General features: G+C 33.0%; 1 protein-coding gene and 1 long non-coding RNA gene across 2 annotated transcripts in view; one reads left to right on the top strand and one right to left on the bottom strand.

The window, feature by feature from the left end:
- Positions 1–20,932, bottom strand: part of LOC149418404 (limbic system-associated membrane protein-like) — a 105,022-nt gene that overhangs the window by 33,435 nt on the left and 50,655 nt on the right. The window contains exons 2-3 of the mRNA XM_089639107.1: positions 5,914–6,023; positions 2,401–2,576 (exon numbers count right to left, since the gene is read on the bottom strand). Of these exons, the coding sequence (XP_089495233.1) occupies positions 2,401–2,576; positions 5,914–5,983 (246 nt within the window). The 5' untranslated portion in view covers positions 5,984–6,023. The remainder of the gene's footprint in view (positions 1–2,400; positions 2,577–5,913; positions 6,024–20,932) is intronic.
- On the top strand, positions 16,001–18,221 carry LOC149418405 (uncharacterized). The gene is made up of 3 exons (XR_016302980.1): positions 16,001–16,120; positions 16,268–16,417; positions 16,680–18,221. It is a non-coding gene; the product is annotated as an uncharacterized LOC149418405 (long non-coding RNA).

The following is a 20,932-nucleotide window of genomic DNA, read 5'->3' as shown; positions in this document are numbered from 1 at the left end:
TCATATAGTTTCTTCGTCAATGTCGTTTAAGAACACAATTATCATGTATATGTGGCGATAAATACAACGTTTATATTAATGACAGATTAATCCAAAATGTCTGATAATTATTATTATATTATATTATTATTAATTATTATATTCTGTTAGTATTATTATTATAATTTTTGATTATATAAGCGAAATAAAAAGTAAAGTGACAGTGTTTTTTTCAAAATCCATAAAAACACTGTTCTTTGAGTTTTTAATTCCCTGTTTTTTTTTATGTTTTGACTAACAATTTTTTTCACGTTTGAAATTAAAAAAAGTATTTATCAAAAATCTAAGAGATTATTATATCTGCTTTTTAAAACAGTATTTGTTATGATGACATCTTTAAAATGAAGAAATATATGGAAAATTTAAAATAACTTGGAAAAATTCAGAAATTCGCTGAGAAATTAATTAGTAATAGGTACGCAGATGTAGCGGATCTGCTTAACTGCACAGAAGCTAGGTACAAAAAGGCTTTAATATCATATCTTTTAAATCATGACCAATAAAATGTAAGTCTACTCATACTTACGTAAAAAGTCAAATAAATATGTATATAAAATGAACTGCCTGGGGGAACTGAGGAAACTTGGGTCAGTAATAATATTCAATACGGTGAACCAACAGCTTGATTGGCACTTACCTACTTTCAACCAAAACCTGAAAATAAATGCATACATTTTAGCTATTGTAATATATTATATCGTGTATCTATACTATCATATATTTCAATCAATACTAATCTAACCTAGTCTACCTATAAGTTTTGCATGTACTTGTATCTCGAACTTTTTATATGCATCTAGAGTTTCTGTTAATCGTATATTTTCTGATGTCACTATTCATAATTTACAGTATATGGTATATTTTATACCGTTGATATTAAAATAAATAAATATTTCAAATTTATACACAAATACAGATAAACAACCCGCTTTAACTGGCTAAGCAATGTATAATAATAATAACAATTGGATAACTTGTATAGCGCCGTTTTTGTGCAAAATAACCTCAAGGGCGCTGTACAAATTTAAATGATTAATAAATTTAAAAAGGTATGTCACTTGAGATCAACACTTAATTAACATTATCTAATTGTTTATTGGCGAAATCTTATGTATCTATCCATGAACTATTTTATGTCAGTTTCTATTTTAAATTTCAATTAGTAATATTTTCACACACAAGGTCAATATTCAATATCAATTGATATTGCAATTGAATGAAATTTTCACCACATTTTTATTGGAGAAACGCAAGTGTCAAACTTCCGGGACCCGCCGCAGTAAACGTCATCTAGGGCCTCAATTCTCGATGAAGTCATTCTACTAGAACAACGAGTGGTGTGATATGTAATTAGTACCTGGCGTGTGTAATTATGTACCTTTCACGAGACTCAAGAATAAGAATGTCGACCAATGTATGTACTTTCGACGACGATTGCGAGCGGTCTGGATTAGAGAATCGATATCCAGGAACGTGATAACCTAAAGTCAGAAGCTTGGGAAAAATTATGCTTTTATTTTTTTGTTGGATCCAAATGGACCTAAAATTCTTATTTAGGTTTAAATACTGTGTTGAGTTAGTCAAATATTTACATGTGTTCAGAAATTTTACCAAACAAGGCATGTAATATAAAATAAAATTGTACGATGAAACAAAAAATAAATTTATACATACACGATCATAATAATAAAAGACAATTTTTTTAATGAGCAGGTGTTTTGAGGTTCAGGTTCTGAGTAACCCATAAAGGAAAATGTTAAAAACTTAATGCAGTAAATTGAGCAAGTTGTAAGGTTTAGCTCGGAGGAAATGGAAGTTGTACGCTGTGGGAGAGTTGCTGCGGTCAGAGCGGTGCATGTAACTTCATACAAAGCCACATCACCATTACTCGCATATTATTAAATCGTAATAATATTCTCTCGCCCATTATATATGTACAAACCATTAATTGGCAGTAGGAATTTTATCCATTGAAATAGCATGGAAATTAGAGCATTTTAATTTGACCAAAAGCTCAAATTGGTGCTTATTACCGGTTCCACCAATTCAACCATGCTATAGACATGTTTGTACGGCCACTACATCCAGCTGTGCTTTTAACTTTGAGCAGCATCTTGCTATGTGACAGCGCTGTTCCTAAGCCCACTCTTTTACCACTAGGGCCTGTCAAACCGGCCATATTTTAGCAACAATAACATGAACAACAAATTCGGATGACTTAATCCTCTCTCTATAACCCTCTTGACTAAACAGTGCAAGACTTTGACAGTAGTTATTGACCAATCACCCTGTACCACGGCTAGTGCTGTTTTGGCCTACCGTGTTCTAGGATCATTTGAACAACATATATGAGTGACTCACCCCTCTCTCCCCGACTCCCGTGACAGGACAGTGCAGGAAGGCTGTGGCGCCCAGCTGTGCTGTGATATTCAGCAGCGTGTTGTTTGAAGGCGGCGGCTCGGAGCGCTGTGCGTCCGGCATTCCGTTGTACCACAGCTGGCGCCAGTCGGGCCCGCCGTGCTCCAAGTCTCGTTTCTCTGAAAACACAAGATTTGAGTACATATTGGGCAGACGAAGCATAAGTATCATTTCCTGATTATAGATCATCATTCAATTCCAAAATTTAAGATTAACATGAGTAATGTCTCACGTATATTTCTTCACAGATTATTTACCAGGCTCGAGTATTAATTCAATTGATTGGTCATGTTTTCTACCAGCATCTCCGACTTTTTATAAGATTTACAATTGCTTATTTTCTTCAAAATTTAATTTCTACTATATTCAGTCTACCAAGGCCTATTTTTTTTAATAATATGTAGGTTTGCTTGAATGGGTATGAATTTAAATAAGGGTAGGTATCTATAAACCGTAACAATATGTAAAGATCAAGAATTCGCCACGTTCACTCAGTATCAACTTTCCTATGTTTTTTTACCTTGCTATTTTTTTCCAAGCAAAAATTTCTGATGGTGTTGTACGGGAAGGTTATTTTTCAACTCCATCAGATATTGTAAATGTTCTTCAAAATCACCATGCATAATTACGACGGACAGATATTAGAATTCAAAATAATTAAATATCCTAATCGTCCATAAAACCACGCAGTAACACAATAGCATTCGCGATAAGGAGAGGTGTAAGTTAGATGGGGAAATACATTCCCCCCCCAAAACTGTTTACATACTAACCCTCGTATACAAATTTCATAATAGATTTAGGAATAATAAATAATAAATCATTACGTCTAACTAGTTCAATGCGGAACGCTATTGTAATATTTGCATAATCAATCCTTACAGAAGACATGAAGGATATAGAAGATATGGAATGACAAAAGCAATTTATATGCCGGCCGGAGTGCTCTCAATACCGTTCTGCCAATGTAGTGACGATGTAAGAAAATTACTCTTTAAGATATACTAGACTGCCCTGTATACATCTGAGGGTAGGCATAATAAGTGTCTAATGGGACAAGTTGAGGGTGTGCATTAATACAGGCAAATTATGCAACTACCAAAGTTCTGCAGTTCTCCGATGAGTGCACCCTTTCTTCGCTGAAGGAAGGGTGCACTCATTTGCCGCTTTACTTCGTTACCGACTAGCCAACGACTGACAGGACAAAGAAGTCAAAAAACGACATTAATTTGCTGTGCAATTCTTTTATTTAATTTTAAATTCTTTTATACTTCTTTTTTTATTTTATGTTATCATTAGTTACTTACCTAACATGTTTTTTTCATTTTTATTTTTGATTTTTTTCTCTTCAACTGTAGGTATATATGGCTGGTGTGTAAGATGTTATGGTATGTTTTTAATAGTGTAAGAAATGTTTGTCGAAGGACCTTGGATGTTTGAGCAACGACCACTGCATATAAGACAATATTTGTTGTACGCATAAAGGAAGGACTCACCATTAGGAAAGGACACTCGCTTCTTCCAGTCTTTTCTCCTCACAACAATGTCACTGAACACGAAGCGGCTTGCACGATATTGGCGCGGATGATAATGTCATAAGGTCAGCGAGATGAGATCTCGCGCGGATGCGGTTTTATTGTGAGCGGTTAGGGTTATTGAAACAGACTTCTCGAGTTATTGTAACACACTTCACGAGTTATTGTAACACAATGCAAAGGGCACATAAATGTGCAGGAATATATAGTAAGGTAGGACCAAACGACAACAATACTCCCTCAGTACAGTGGTAACATGTTTGTATATATGTGTATGAGATGTATGTGTAAATTGATGTATAATGTGTATTGCGTATTGGCGCTACCAATAGCTATCCTGCAATATAGCAGACTGAAACTTTGTAATCTGTATTGTCCTGCTAGATGAAAAACTTAAATAAAATAATAAAACAAAAACGAATAAAACACTGTTATCTAATCCACGATTTAGCTATAATTGATATTATGAGTTTACAGTAACGCTTTTAACCAGGCCAAGAGAAAAGTAATAATAAAGTATCTACTTAAAGATTCTTTGTCAGCTATTTAAGTTAATTTATTAACTTTTATCATTCAAATATGTAAATAAAACCTTCCGTATAATATTTATTGAAATAAGTGTCCGGGATAGTGGCCTTTTAATGGAGTATACCTCGTCTATGTATATTATTTAAATGGGTACAAGTATATAACATTGATACGGATTGAAATGACTTGGTACTCGTGATCCAATCAAGAGAGACATGTCATGTGGATAATTGACAAGTAATGATTGACCTAATCGGAATATAGACAAACAATAGTCCGGCTACCACGAATGCAACTAGTATTATCATTATCGACATTCAATATTCCTCACTGTAGAGAGGTAATAATTATTCACTAACAGTTTGAAATGTAATTAGTCGTACAATATCTGTAATAAGATATTATTTTAATACCCGTTTGTTTAAATTTGATGGGTATTAATAAATCATAACACAAACCATGTCTGAACTTGACAAGAAGGTAATAGACATCATTTATTAATAATTTTTTTGTGGTAAATGGGATCAGGGTTATTTGATATGTAAAAACGAGGAGTTTGTATAATCGATCATTGCCAAAGTGGTTAAATTTAGAATGGCTTTTAGTTATTAGTCTGAATGCGAGCATTGTCCTAAAATCGCTTTTGAAAAGCTCGATTTGTAGGTGACTGCTGTTGTTATTTCTCTTTTTTATCTGACTTCTGCTAATGATCTCAAAGGGTACTTCAAAATATTATTATAGGTATCTAGCTGTAACTCATTAAATTAAATTCATGTATTGACATTTTATAAATGCCGGAAAAGAGGAAATGTGATTCATAGCAACCAGTTAGTGTCTAGGAGTCTGGATATCACACAGACGTCTGAGTTGCATCATTGCACGAGTATAACTTTCCACTTATAATGATGGAAACAGGAGGAGTTCGAATACTGTCAGCTTATTTGAAGTATTGTCATATTTTTTCATCCTTTTAAAAAACAAAGTTTCTTCGATTTTTTAGCGTCAATAATGTAAGAACGAAAAAAATACAGAAAATTTCCAATAAACGTTTATATTCAAGTAGACTCAGATATATGATAATGCCAGAGATGAGATTTAGATGTCCCATCAATATTAAAGAAAAAATATATTATAACATTATTTTAAACAAATATTATTGTGAGAATTAGAAAATTAAACTGCGCATAGGGATTATGTTACAGTTAGAAAACAAAAACCATATTAATGCTAAAATTTAATTAAAGGAATACCGCAAGATCGTCACCTGGGCCCGTTTCTATTCGGTATGTTCATTGACGACATTATCAATAGCTTTGATAATGTCAAGATATTGTTACTTGCTAATGACATTAGGAATTAAAACGTGAAAAAGGTTTGTTGTTTGTTTGCTCACCTAGTCTCGAGGCGAGGCCCAGCGAGAGCAGAGCCGAGCACACGGATAGCAGCACGGCGGCGGGGCCCATAGCGCTCCTGGGGCCGAGCCCGCCCCCGTCCAATGCTGACCTACAAAACACAACATTTATTTTAAATATTAAAAAAATATATATACATTACGAATAAAATAAAAAAGATATATTTATATATATTAAATGCGATAATAACAGTTTGACTAACTCTCATTACTGATACAAAGTATTATGTTTTAAGTGATCATTTTCAGTAACATTATTTATTTATTTATTTCAAGCCTATTAAGGCTTTTACATACAAATATTATATAAAAAAATATTTACGAAATTATACACGAAAATAGTGCAGGAAACGACTATTTAAAACAATGGCAGAAAAATAAATATTAAGTCCAAATATCACTGAACTTGATCTAGGTACACAGCATGCAGGCACAAAACATAAAAAATCCAAAATACTTTTTTCTGTTTCAGTTGACAAAATTATTATATGTTAGTGAAATCAAATAAAATACCTTTATTAAAATATTCCACTACTTGATGAAAAAAACTTCAATAGGGTTGTTTACCCGTGCTGAGGCCCCCATTTTATAATTTAAGAATTTATACATTTAAAAATAAAAGAAAAACAACATTAAAATAAAGATAAATTTAAAATATAAATAAAGATTAAAAATAAAAGAAAAATATCAAAAGAGAATGTAAATCGGTATTTATAATGATATATGTGTTTGTGCGTGTTGCGTGTTTTATATCTTTTTTTGTGTTGCGTGTATATGTTTTATTTTTTTATGTTATAAGGGTATGCTTATATATTGAAATTGATGTACTAAATATATCAACAACATCGTAGTATTTGTTTCCTAGCTGTTGAAGTGTTGAATCCGTCGCATAGGAGTGTGAAATTGGGACGTTAATATAGAATTGCTACAATAATATGGTAGGTGCTGTCTTGTAACCGACCTGCTTGGAGTATGAAAAGAGATTACATATAATAAATCAAGGGTATCAAATATTGAATTAATGATTTTATACAAACAGGTTAAATCGGAAATAATTCTACGATCAGATAATTTTATTAAATTTAATGAACAAAGTACGTTTAGGTTTTCTCTAAGAATGCCCGTTTTAAAATTTATATATCTTAAAAATTTATTTTGGATTCTTTCAATCGCATCGAATGAACCTCATAATTTGGTGACCAAACCGTGGAATTGTATTCTACATGACTCCTTACTAGTGACATATATAATGTTTTTACAGTAATGACATTATTGAAATCACTAGATACCCTTAAAGTATATCCCAAAATGTTCAAAGCTTTATTGGTTATTATATCAATATGCTTGATAGAAGTTTCGTGTCAAACCAAATACCCAAGTCATTAATTTCCGAGACAGATACTAACGACATATTGTTAATGGAAATCAAAAAATATTGGATTCTTTATTCGATAAAACCTCATAATTTGACATTTGCTGTTAAGTTGCAATTATACATACTATCAACTTTTTCCCTCTACATAGATTAGGTATTAGATTTCTTGGAACAACTTATGTCTATAACCACATATCTCAGTAATATACTATAGGCTTGTCCAAAATGGCATCCATGCAAACATGTTTTTTTACGTGATAGAAGTTCACTTTATAGATGCTTTATTTCCTAATTACGTGGCAGCCATATAGTTGCCTATATTGCCTAAGTATCTGCAACTAAAAATTAGTGGTGCGGGCAGTGTCCGGTTTTGGATTAATTCATCATAGTATTTACTGTAGGTTACATGTATATTGATGTTGGTATATAGGTAGTAGATTTTATTGAAAGCACCGAAAAAACTAACAAAAAGGAATTAACATTTTTAAAATAGTTATTAGTTTTAATTTTGTTTTCTCTTTGTAAATTTTACTTCATTTGATTATTTTTATAAGCTTTAACTATTTAATTTTTTCTGTATGTTTTTGAAGGATAGTGTAAATTAGTAAAAAAATATTTTATTCATATGTAAATGGAAGACTTTTGTATACACCACTGTTAATTAAAAAAATAAAACAATTCTTTTTTTTAAAACCACTAGTCCTAAATTAATTTATTTACCGACAGGTTTCGCTTTGCTCATAAGGGTACACATTAATACATTTAATTAATTTAACTAATTTACGTAAATAAAATTAACTATCCAATTTAATATTTTGCATTACCCTAATAATGTTTGAGCAAAGCGAAATCAATCGGTAAGAAAATTAATTTAAAACTCGTCGTTTTACACAAAATAAATGTTTTTTTCATTATTTATGACAAATCACAAATTGATTGCTTTCTAAAATAATAATTTATTATAATATTAATTAAAAGAGGTGTATTTAAAGTATTTAATTTTCATATAATTAAAATGATGCCACAGTGTATTTGTGCCACTCTTGATGACGAAATTATATTTTGTTCCTTCTATGTAGTAAAGTATTTATAAGCCATGTCTTCTAAGCTTCACAAACCAAGCAATGTCAACAAGTTTTTCTGAAAATAATTAACATATTTATAACAAATCAAAAGACACGTAGAGGGTTCTTAGAAGGAAGTGAAAAAAGCTTAATTTCCTTCTTCGACAAATATTTAAATTTGTAATCAAATTCTGATAATTCAATGTTTGGCATGCTTTTTGTTATTGTGGAAATACTGAAATAGCTGGAGAACTTCGGGGAAATTCCGCCAACCACCCTTCGCCGTTTTGTGTGTATATTTCCGTTCCGTCCCGTAAGGTTTCCAAAATAAATCGCAAAACGTTTGCAAAAATAACATCGAATTGCCGACTGTTCCGACGTGCGCCAGTCCGCTGCGGCGTTCTTTTTTTTTTGCTACACGCATGTTGTTTTATGTATTTTACAGCGGAACCGAGCGGACTGAGCGGAAGCGGAAACATAGTCTGGTCTTTCTGGCTAATATAATATATTATTTATCTCTCCACAATCGAGAATAACAGAAGAGGAGTTTATTATTGTTTTATATTTAAATACCGAACAAGAGTACCAACTGTTTCCATCCGTATAGAGCCAGAGAGACTATGGCATCCCATATCAATTATGGTCTGTGTTGTTAAATTTAAGGTATGGGGAGGGAGGGGAAGAAGATGAGAAAGAGTAAGGTTAGTAAAGTTTATTTGCAAACATAGGAATTTGAGCCCGCAAACTCTGCGATTGGAGAGTCTTATCCAAAGATATTAGAAGAACGAGATGTGCTATGAGCAGTTCGTACTGAGTGGAATTGTTTTGCCGAGTGTCGCCGGTTTTGTTCACCAATACTACTGCACACCTTCGCTTGCGCTAAGGTATCCGCACTAATACATAGAACAGATTTTTGTGCGTACACGTCCCGATACCGTTCAAAGTACCCTAATTAGGTAGTACTCCGGCTACGGTCCGGCGGCCAACATAGCATATCTCGTTCTTCTAATATCTTTGGTCTTATCCATTGAACACAGAGGACGTCAACTTTTAAGTAACGTTTGGTTCAAAAGGTTGAAATCACATCCAGTCGTCTAGATTTCGATTCTCAGCAAACTTTATACTATCATGTTTTTTTATTTATTTTTATATTAACTCCACACAGGAGGTCCTGTAGAAAATAATTTCCCTCAGGGCCTATGTCATCTTTGGGGATGCTGTGTGGAGGGTCTATTTGTGGAGAGGAAGGAGTGAACATGGGTCTTGAAGAGTCCCACGTTGTAGGAGGGAGGAAACACAGAGGCCGGCAGTTCGTTCCACAGCCGAGCTGTTGAACTTAAGAACGAATGGTAGAAGCGACCCGTTCTCATGTGACAAATGTGAACCGTGTACAAATGTTGGGCGCGTGTTTGGCGTGTATGCCGACTACGCACCGGTGCGGAAGGGATCAATGACGCTAGTTCCTCAGAGCATCTTCCACTGTAATACCGATAGAACAAGGACAGCATACCTACCTGACGCCTGTGCTCTAAAGATTGCAGTCCGTTTGTTAAGATTGGGGAATCTATCAAACGGACCGCCCGTTTTTGCACAGAGTCAAGGGTTTTTTTCAGGTATTTATGTGCTCCGGTCCAGAGATGGCTGCCAAATTCGACAGTAGGGCGCACTTGCGATTTGTACAGGGTCAGCAGTTGTGTACTATTAAAGTATCTGCGGGCCCTGTACAGTAGTGTACAGTACATTATTGTTAGTAAAGAAGTTTTTTTCTCTCTTTTAATAAAGATTAAAACGACTGTTGACTAGTGACGTAGAATATTGTCCTCAGCTCAAAATATATTGAAAAATAACGTGCATAATAAAAAAATTCTATTCCCGTGCAGTGACTTACAAAAATAAAATTAAATAAATTCACAAGGTAAATTCACAATCCAATAGTTGTTTAAAATATATTTCTTTTAAACATAGGTAAAACATCACATCGCATTTTCAACGTTTCAAAGTTTCCTCAAGTTTTTATTAAATATTATGGAATCAACTGATAAACATAAGAAGATTGTTTTTTTTCTATTTATTTATTTATTTATATTTGGTCTCAATAAAATGGGTATTACACCAATATATTACTGAGAAGATCAAAATATTGAGTATAAAGGGTCATTTTGCAACATACGTTAAAAGATAGTTGCCAAGCTGTCTTTATGTTATGTTAAAAGTGTCAATGGTCAAGGCAGAAACGTTAAACAGTTACGTTGCTTTGTCGATAGGCAGAAGTTTTCACTTTCGGTGTTTAAATAAACGCATGGGATCTTACCCGAGTTTACTTCTTAGGTACGTACAAATTAACCTCATTCAATATAAGTGGATGGTCTAGAAGTTGATTTTTGCCTAGAAGTATTTTTTCTAAGGCGTTGAAAACGATCATTTCTGTTAAGAACGAGGTTTGAATGGATAGTACGTTTGCTCTAGCAGTATAGGTAACGAATAAACCTATTAGTACCTAATGGTGCATCAAGGAAAATTATAGCAAAACCAGACAACGGGGCAGTTTTCTTTACTACGTAAATTTTGCGAAATTTGTAAGCTACCCAATTTATTTTTTTATAAATTTATTATTCTCTTTTTAGGGGATTTTACAAAAGAATAATAAAAGTAATATATTAATGAAGGACATACTAACTACACATTACAAAACTGCTTCAATAATAATATTTCGTATTAGTTAAGTGATAAAATCAACATATCTACCGACTTGGTATAATTATTTCCCTCTATCTGTATTCTGGGCAATGAGGAAAACAAATGGTAGTTATTACCAGAACTTCTGTACCGAAATGAATACTGACTTCTAAGATTACGTAGTGGAATTTTAAAGCTTATCAATGCAAGCAATTCTGGACTATAAAATGCATAATTTTGAATTTCATATCGAGTCCTTGGTAAACTTTCCGTCAGAAAATTTTAACGAAAAACCAAAAAGTAACCAATATACCTATTTTATTTTAAATTTTTTTCTTCATAGTATTTTATTTTTAATGTATCATGTCGTATTGAGCTACATGGCTTAATATCCCAAAAATATATTTTTTTAATACTTTTGGTAGTGGAAATCTCAAATCATATCTGAAACATCTTAAGTTATTTGTTATGATTGTTATGAATATCAAAATATCGGCACTCAACGTGTGCGTGCGCTTACGCATTATAGGTTAAATGCGATTAATTACCACTAATTAATTAATAACCCTGCTTCGATAACTTCCCACCGTATGAGAAAGGACCTCCTTTACCCGTCGACTAAACATCAACCAGTCCCATTACCTAGTCATTAAACCCAACGCCAAACAGCCTTGACCTCCCCTAATATGCGTTAATAGCCTAACGTTAGCCAAAAACGCCACTTTATTTAAGCTAAAAGCAGTATCCTACCTAGTACTTAATACCCGGCCGTACAACGCTAACATTACTGAAGTTAAATCATTGAATATAGGTACCAGTAACCTATGTAGGTAACGTGCAGACCCGGATTTTAAAGAAGGTTAAAAGGGATTTTTCAAAAGGATGCTTTAGGAAAATCGATGATAAAACTATTTATTATTTTATTTTAGAAAAAACTGTAATACAACATTTTTTGATCATGTGGGCCTCATTGGGTGCTTTACCCGTGCTGTGGCCCTCATTTTAAAATTTAATAAAAAAATCATATTATGGATTATGAGGTACGGTTGTGTATATAATGAAGGTTGTATTGTGGTTATACTCATGTATTACGTAAATATTATGAGGTACGGTTATATATACATTGCCTTTTTTGTATATATTTTGAGGTACGGTTGTACATATATAATGTATATATTATGAAGTACGGTTGTATATACATTACCTTTTTTGTTCTTTAATCTTTAAATTTTGTAAGCGAAATGCTTTTAGTTGCCCTCATTTTGTGAGCCTTGTGAAAGATTATTGAATGTTTTATTGCATGATATTTTTGTGGTGTATTTTCCTAAAGCTTGTGTTTACAGTCTGAGTTTTCGTGTTTTTTTGTACGCCTGTCTAACTAAGAGTTGCATAATTTCCATTTTAATAAATATCTTGGGCTTTACGAAGTATTAAAATCTTATTGATGCATCGATGAAATTAAATATTTTCATTTTATGTGAAGTTCAAGAAATTCTCTTAAAATACAGAGATCTTGTGATACAAAGACATTAGATTGTTATGTAAGTGTTGGGTATTTAAATATGTAATAAAATGATTTTGAAGAACATACATTATGGGTTTTACGAATTAGGCTGTAAGGTTAAAGAATATAGATTAGTAAGTATGTTTACGAGAGATGGGAAGGCTGACAGAGATATTGAAAGAAGGATAAATGCAGGTAATTCCGTTAATGAAGGACTGAACGCAGTTGGCGCTAACAATTGTCCAAAGAAGCGAAGTTAGCAGTCCACAACGGAGTGTTGGTACCAAAGATATTAGAAGAACGAGATATGCTATGTTGGCCGCCGGACCGTAGGCGGAGTACTACCTAATTAGGGTACTTTGAATACTATCGGGACGTGCACGCACAGAAATCTGTTCTATGTATTAGTGCGGATACCTTAGTGTAAGCGAAGGTGTGCAGTAGTATTGGTGAACAAAACCGGCGACACTGGGCCAAAAAATTCCACACAGTATGAACTGCTCATAGCACATCTCGTTCTTCTAATATCTTTGGCTGGTACCTACCTTGATGTATGGAAGTGAGGCATGGAACTGGCAAAGAAAGGATGAAAGTAGAAAAGTAAATGAGATCCCTGAGGCGTATGTGTGGTAAACCCATGTTTGATCGTGTGAAGAATTTGGAAATCCGCAAAGAGTGCAAGGCTGATGTAAGCGTAATGAGTAAGATTAAGAAAGGAACGCTTAAATGGTTTGGACATGTGGAGCGAATGAGCGAAGATATGGGTGTAAGGAGCATATATGATGCAAATGCGAATGGTAGCATAAGTCGGGGACGCCCGAGGAAGACACGGCACGATCAAGTGAATAGGTACTCGAGTCGGGCCATGTCAAGAGTCAGAATAATAGAAGAGTATGTTTGAGACGATGTATGAATGTGAATGAGGTAAGAAGTGTGTGCCAAGACTGAGTTGTTTGGCGGTCCGTCGCCTCTGCCTACCCCTTCGGTGAAACGGCGTGATGGTTAGTTAGTTAGTTAGATATTAGATTGCTAAAAAATTATAAACGAAATTTCACAAATGTATTAATTTTTTGAAAATCCATAATGTTTCCAATAAATTCAATTAGTATAATTCCCAACGTAAGAAACGTGTCTTTGAAGACATTTAAATGGTGATAATTACTATACAAAATCAATAATTTGTAATATTTATTAGTCCACGCACAAATATGAAAAATCAAAGAATATTCTTATTTCTTGACAAATCTGTTCCAATTTTAAAAAATAACATTAAATTCATAGCAAAATAGAGTTCATTGAAACACATTGTTACGCACGAAGCACATACAAATGAATTAAAAAATTTTGATGATGATGATTAAATTTGAAATTGTTTTAACCTAACCATTTTGCAAATGTAAGAATAAAAATGTATTAATTTTAAAATTTTAACAAAATATGTTTGCATTGGTTATCGGCGATTTCTAGGGTAAATTCGGACCTAACTCAGTAGGTGTAAGTCTGTGAGTGTGTGCGTTTCAGGAGAGGGTGTGTGTACGTATGTGTGGTTGTGCCCGCGTTTTATGAGAGGGTGCGTATACGTGTATGTGGTTGTGCCCGCGTTTTATGAGATTATTGAAATTTTGTTCGCCCATAATTGCTCGTAAAAAACTCAACACCATTTTCAAACAACCAAATTCCTTGACGTAATTTAGAGTGATAAAAATTTTACGAGTGTTCAACCCAGTATAGTTTTTCACTTTGTGACTTTACGTTGTTTATAGTCAATTTTTACATAGAAATCAGTTTAACAGCTTTTGCGCAAGTAATTTAATGGTTGTTTCATGTTGAGGGATTGTCACTCGTTAAGGTAACTAAATAATTTTTAAATTAAAGTTCTGAAAAAAGAATTTTTTTGTTTTGAATTTAGTGTGAAATTTGAATCTATTCCACAATCGCCAGCTTTATTAAATAGACATAAAGTAAATGAGCTTTATATATAAATTGAATTCTAAATACTAATAATAATATTTTATTCGAGAATGTAAAGTAAATCTAAAGCACGAACAAAAATATGTTTTAATAAAGAACACGATATTTTGTTCCAGAATCAAACATTTATTATCCAATTGTATCGAAAATTAAACCAATAAATACTATACAATTTTTGCAGGATAATTATTCCTTATCAAAGAAACTATGTTTTGTATTACCCACCTGATAAAACACGGAAACTATGCAAATTAAAATTATGATTTTAACGTATAAATTCAGTGAATCAAATCAATTATAACAAACCGGCATTTCAGAATTAACATAACAAACGTATTTGTAACACATGACAGCGCAAAAACCCAATCAGCAAAACTAATATTTTAAACATTTTTTCATCAAAAAAGATAACACATATAAAATTGACCTACCTCTAAAAATTATTAAGGTGAACTGAGTTCTGCATGTTTCTGTAGGCGAATGTGTGGATGCACGCTTAGGTAGAAACTGTGCAGGTGTGTGGGTCGAGCGCGATTCGGTAATCCTCGGCAATGCTTGTGCATTGATGTGAGTCATTCTGGATCGAATCGCGCGCTCGCGAACAGCATTAAATTAAGCTCATGTAAAGACACTAAATAAAGTAACACCTTTCATTAAAAATAGATATTATTATTTAATTATTCAATCCATTCTCTTATTCCTGCTAAAAAAAAACAATAAATCTACAATAAATTTCATTATCTTGCTTACTTAGGGCGAGTTGTTTCGGAAAAGCTGAACAATTATTCAGATTCCCGAGTTCTATTCAAATGTAATAAAATCTTCACGTCGATTTTATTCAAATACAAATTGGGTTGTTTCAACTCCGAAAAAGCTTCCGTTATATTTGAATAATCCGTTCCAGTGTTCCCCGCCGAATCGGGCAATTATTGCAGAGAATAATTTTTTTGCGAGACAGGAATTATTTTTACGCTGGCAACACCTCGTATTTTTATCAATCTGTCAAAACTTTTTCCCGCCGTCGCGTTGTTAGACTGCCTGTATTTTGTGATTGTTTATTGTCTCAAATGTTGAAAACTTAAAATGGATCCAAACTTACTGTAAGTATTGTAAATTATACCCTTTTTCCATAATAAATATGAACTTTATGAATAAATAATACACATGTTTGTAACCGTATAGGTACGTGAGGCATTTTGTTTTCCTAAATCCCCATGTAAAGCTTGATAATATTATGTAGAGTTTCGTCTTCTAAACAACATAAACGATCATAATGAAAACATTTGCGATACCTCTATATAATTATCGCTTGTAATATTACCCGGTGTTTCTGTGCAATGAGACAGGTTTCAGCAATTACAGGAGATCAGCAATTCCTTGTACGATCTTGTTACTTATAAATATGAAATGTGTTTTCAGGAAACAATGCAATGTTGGTGAGGAAGAATAGCCATATTCTCACCAATAAAAAGACCGACGCAGTCATCTTCAAACAACGAGAGGCGACATGGCTTACTCTTATATCCGATTTCAATGGCGATGGATTCTGTCAAACAGCTCCGAGCTCGGTTTGAAAATATGAAGCGTCGGGCAAGGCAGGTTGGAATATATTTCTTAATTGGTATTAATCTTAACGCCATAATGCTGTTAAATGAACTGTTATATTTAGTAATTCGTTGCCCTGATGCTTTGTTTAATTCATGCAGGTATATATGTTTATTAATTGACTTTTAATAATGCTTCAAGGACGGTAGCAGAGAAATTCAGGAGAGGACTAGCGGTGGACACAAATTTTATGCGGAGCATAGTGGCTACTTCGATTGACGGACTCCCTAGCGTGTTTGACGATGACATCAGCACTTTGGTGCTGCAGGAGCTAGCTGGTGGTGGAAGAAGGTGGGAGTTTGGTTAGCGCCATAGCTGAGGTTTATTATGGTGTTGACTGCAGTTTACTAACTATTACTACAAAATGGCCTTGTAAGCCGAAACAGCTGTCACAATAATAAAAAACTAAAACACTTGCAGAACTTAATAATAATATTATCAAATTTAATCTAAATTAAATTTATAAAAAAATTACTACAATGTTTCCTAGTTTTATATTAGTTCTTCATTTAAGATAATCTGGTTAATTAATGCATTTTCACATTTTTTTAAGCTTCCAACTCCTACCCCTTTGACAGCAGCGCCCCAGAACCAACGATCTAAAAACCTATTTCCTCTCCTTTTAAATGTAAGCGAATTTGTCGAATGATTTTATATAAGATGTTAGTAGAGTGTAGTGTAAAGCAATTATTTTACATTATCGTTGCTTTATTTAAGAAATTAATCTGATTAATTAATGTATTCTTATGTTGTTAATGCATCCAAATCCAACCGTTTTGATAGCAGCGCCCCAGAAACCTCAATCCTAAGGGCAATTTCATCTCCTTTAAATGTAAACGAATTTGTTGACTGACTTAATACAAGTTTTCAAACAAACTATTAGTAGATTTTAGTACAAAATATTTGTATTTCACTATCGTTGCTTTATTTAAGATAATAATCTGATTAGTTAATGTATTCTCATGTTGTTGAAGCATCCAAATCCAACCCTTTTGACAGAAGCGCCCCCTATTATACATACCGATTTCCGGTTTTAAAAAAAATTGGATTATTGAGACAAGAACGAGTAATATCGGAGTCATGCTAAAACTAAACTGAGATGAAAGCAGTTTATTCCCCTCTGTTCACTATCTACTGGGTGAATTCTTTAATGTACTAATATTAATTTTAATAATTTTTCTCTTTTTTATGTACACAATTCTTATGAAGTATTTTCTGGCTTCACAATTACCTACATTATATTACATGATAATACTAACAAATGTACATTGTGTACTTACGACGGGGTACTCCAGTAAGACCGCATTTTTCTTTTCTTTCCTTTTAAAACTGTAAATTTAAAAAAATGCATTTTATGCAATATTATGCACGGCATGTCCAGGTTTTTATATTATGCATATTTTTAATGCTGTGTGACCTTTACTTTATGGGCCGTATAATCTTTTGTGTTCTTTCTAATGTTTTTCAATTATTGTCAATTATTGTTAGAAAAAGATGAATGAATGCATTCGCACACAATTAACTAGTCCATTATATTATGTTCTTAAATGTTTCTTTCCCATTGTATAAGTATGTATTTTTGCTGTAAATTATTCTTTCTTCCGAGAGAGTATTCTGGTATAATTTTACTTTTTTCAGGGCATTAATAAAAAATAAATAATCACAATCGCTAATCAAGTCGCTACAGCGACCTTGATGTGATTTACTATGTAATACATTTCTAGAATGATCTATGTTATTACTAACTATATATGGAGATAATATACAGTACCATAGTTACCTGGTAGATAAGTATGGTACTGTAGACGGTATGGTACGGTACACTTAAGATTAATACTTAATTAACATTAACTAATTGTTAATACAGGATTTAGAACATAATTGGAAAATACCATAAATATTATTTTAAACCTTTATTTTCTTATTTTTTACTGAATTTATATTAACAAATTATTATAATCAGTAAATATTAGTCTGAAACACCCATACATATTTAAAAATAAATAAACTCTGAGAAAAAATAAATGCCGCTGATGGAAATTGAACCTGCAACCTTCCGATTTATTAATTTTTTTTCAATTTCTACAGTGTAGGTAGGTGCCTTACTTATTTTCTCTTTTATTTTAATTTGTTATATTATTTTGATATATTTTGTTCCTCACTTATGTAAAATACAAATAAAAGAATATACTACATCTTGGTACTCTATTTATTTTATGAAATTTTGTAGGAGTATGCAGTTACACTTAAGCTATTCACATTCAATAACGATCCAATGCATATTACATAATATATGTGAGATAGTTGTTCAAAACATTTCTAATAGTAGGTATGTATTCTCTATTAATAAACAAAGTAATTTACTAAGTTTATAAACATTAAAGTATAAAATAAATAGAAGATTTATCATTACATTAATTATTTAGTACATGTTAACTATCTATCTCTGAATATATGTAAATGGTCGTTTGTTGAAAATCTCTGAAAGTTCTTCATTGATTGCTTTGAAATTTAGACACAATGTTGCATTCAAATATGCGTGTGTTTTTATATACCTACATTATTTAGATGACACCTGTTACAGGTAAAACAGACTGAGCCACAGCAACACGTGGCGGGGTACAGCTATTTTTGAATAAAGACATTATTGTTTTGAAATTCAAAAGACTTTTATTATCTTCGCTCATGTACCAAGAGATTGTACACATGTGTTCGAGTCTCCAGGCGGAAGATGTTGCAGAAAGTGTTGCCCCATGGGTTGGTAAAGAATCAATATAAACCGAGTTCTGCACAGAGAAGTAAAGTAAGAAAACAGTTTATAAGGCGGTCTACTGTGGAACCTCTCTTGCAATGCAGGGTTTTACAGCACTCGGCTTATGTGGATTCCTTACCGACACGTGGGACGACAGACTTAATGGTACAGAAGGAGGTAAGATAGGGCTTTTTGTGCTGGGTAGTATTTTACTATTTATTAGTCCATCAATCTGGCAAAATATGAGTTAATGAGGGTTTGACGAACGTGGTCATCTCCCCTGTTAAAGATTGGTGCTTGCACCAGTACATCGTTAACCTCGTCCAAGGGGTCTATGAATACAGGTGGTTGATCTTGTTACAATGATCCCTTGTACCTACCTGCATTTTAATTTATGAAGAAAGGACTGGAAGCCATCTTTTAACAACTCCAAAAGTTCTTTCAACAACATTTCTGGTCCTGATCTGACTTTCTTTATATAAATGTTGTTCTCGAGAAACGGAATTCCTTAAGGGTGTTAGTAAATATGGCTTTATTCCATAACCACCATCTCCAACAATCACTTCATCTCCAAACTCACCGCATTCCAACCTTACTTTGATGCTGCTACTATTAAAAAGATGGGTATCTCCAGGCCACCTGGCTACTATGTTGGTCATAATTTGTGATATATTGGTCGACAAAAGAAACAAACTTGTAGTTTTTCAATATTTTTACCAGTTTTTTCGTCATTTTAAATCACGGAAACCAACGATATAAAAACGAATTTCGACAATATTTTATGTAGAAAAGGTATCTAAACTTCTTCCCACAAAACCTTTAACTTCATAAATTTTAATCGTTGGGTTTTCTTTGCGTTATTTGCCAAAATAGTGAGGGTCGTTATCACCAGTAATTGGCACATACGATATGTCAGACCGCAATTGTGACGTTCGCGCATGCGTCAATCTTTTTCAAAATGGCGGATCGCGTTAACCGGCCGATTTCGGCTGATCACATTTTCATGAATATTTCGTTGAATTTTCTCTTGACGGACGATGAAACAACCCAATTTATGGAAAATTGAGTGGATTGACGTTGTGATGACTTTCTCACACGTGATTTTTTCCGAAACAACTCGCCCTTAATAATTTCATAATGCACTTGCATTTGCCTTTACCGAGAGGAAATGCGACAATATTCGGATTTTCGTGAATACCTACGTGTTTTGAAATCGTGATAATATATTCGTTATTTACAAAAAGTTTATCAGGAAACCTATGAATTCATTTGTTAAGGTCTGTAATCCCGTTTTTAATCGGATTACCAATAATGTGAAGAATGAATGAACCCAGAAACATTTTTCTAAACATTTTGATAACTTTTTTCAACTATTCTCACCTCTAGGTTTAAACTATAATAGTTCACTCAAACTAATTTCGAATTAGTATGGATGCTAATGGTAAATAATATGGGAGTCTTTACTGTCAATAATGAGTAGGAAATATTTTTGAGCATAAAACGGCGTGATTCATATGTGATACCCGGGACCCAAACAGGTTAATAAATTATCGATAATATTTTTTCTCCGTGTACCCATTACTCAACCTCACCCACAAACACACTAATCGTAACCCCTGGTCCGTAAAATGAGAGAGCCTCATCACGGAAATAGTACACGGTAAGTTCACCATCATTACTACCTACTGCATAAAACTAAATTAATATTATACTCTCTGTGAAGTTTTAATTAAATAATACAATACTTTCAAGTTGTATCGATAATTATTTATTTTTGTCGGGCACATTGAACTTAAAACACAATATTTGAAATATTTTGAAAAGAATCCCTTAGCGACCTATTTCTGGCGTACTTAAAAATTGTGATAAAACTTGTATTTCTGTGATTCCTAGCGTCCAAAAAAATATTTCTTTAAATTTTCTCTTACGTCGAAACAAAAAATAATTACGATATTATAAGTAGGTGCTTAAATACCTACTTGCTTAATTATAAACAATCATGTTAAGTAACATTGTTTTTAAATATCAAATACCGAATTGTAATGTTTTTTATT

Source organism: Hesperophylax consimilis, chromosome 13 (genome assembly GCF_061612785.1).
Source record: "Hesperophylax consimilis isolate HC1 chromosome 13, BYU_Hcon_1.0, whole genome shotgun sequence".
Taxonomy (NCBI): Eukaryota; Metazoa; Arthropoda; class Insecta; order Trichoptera; family Limnephilidae; genus Hesperophylax; species Hesperophylax consimilis.
The sequence above is the reverse complement of the archived record's forward strand: the minus strand, read 5'-3'. Positions and strand labels throughout refer to the sequence as shown.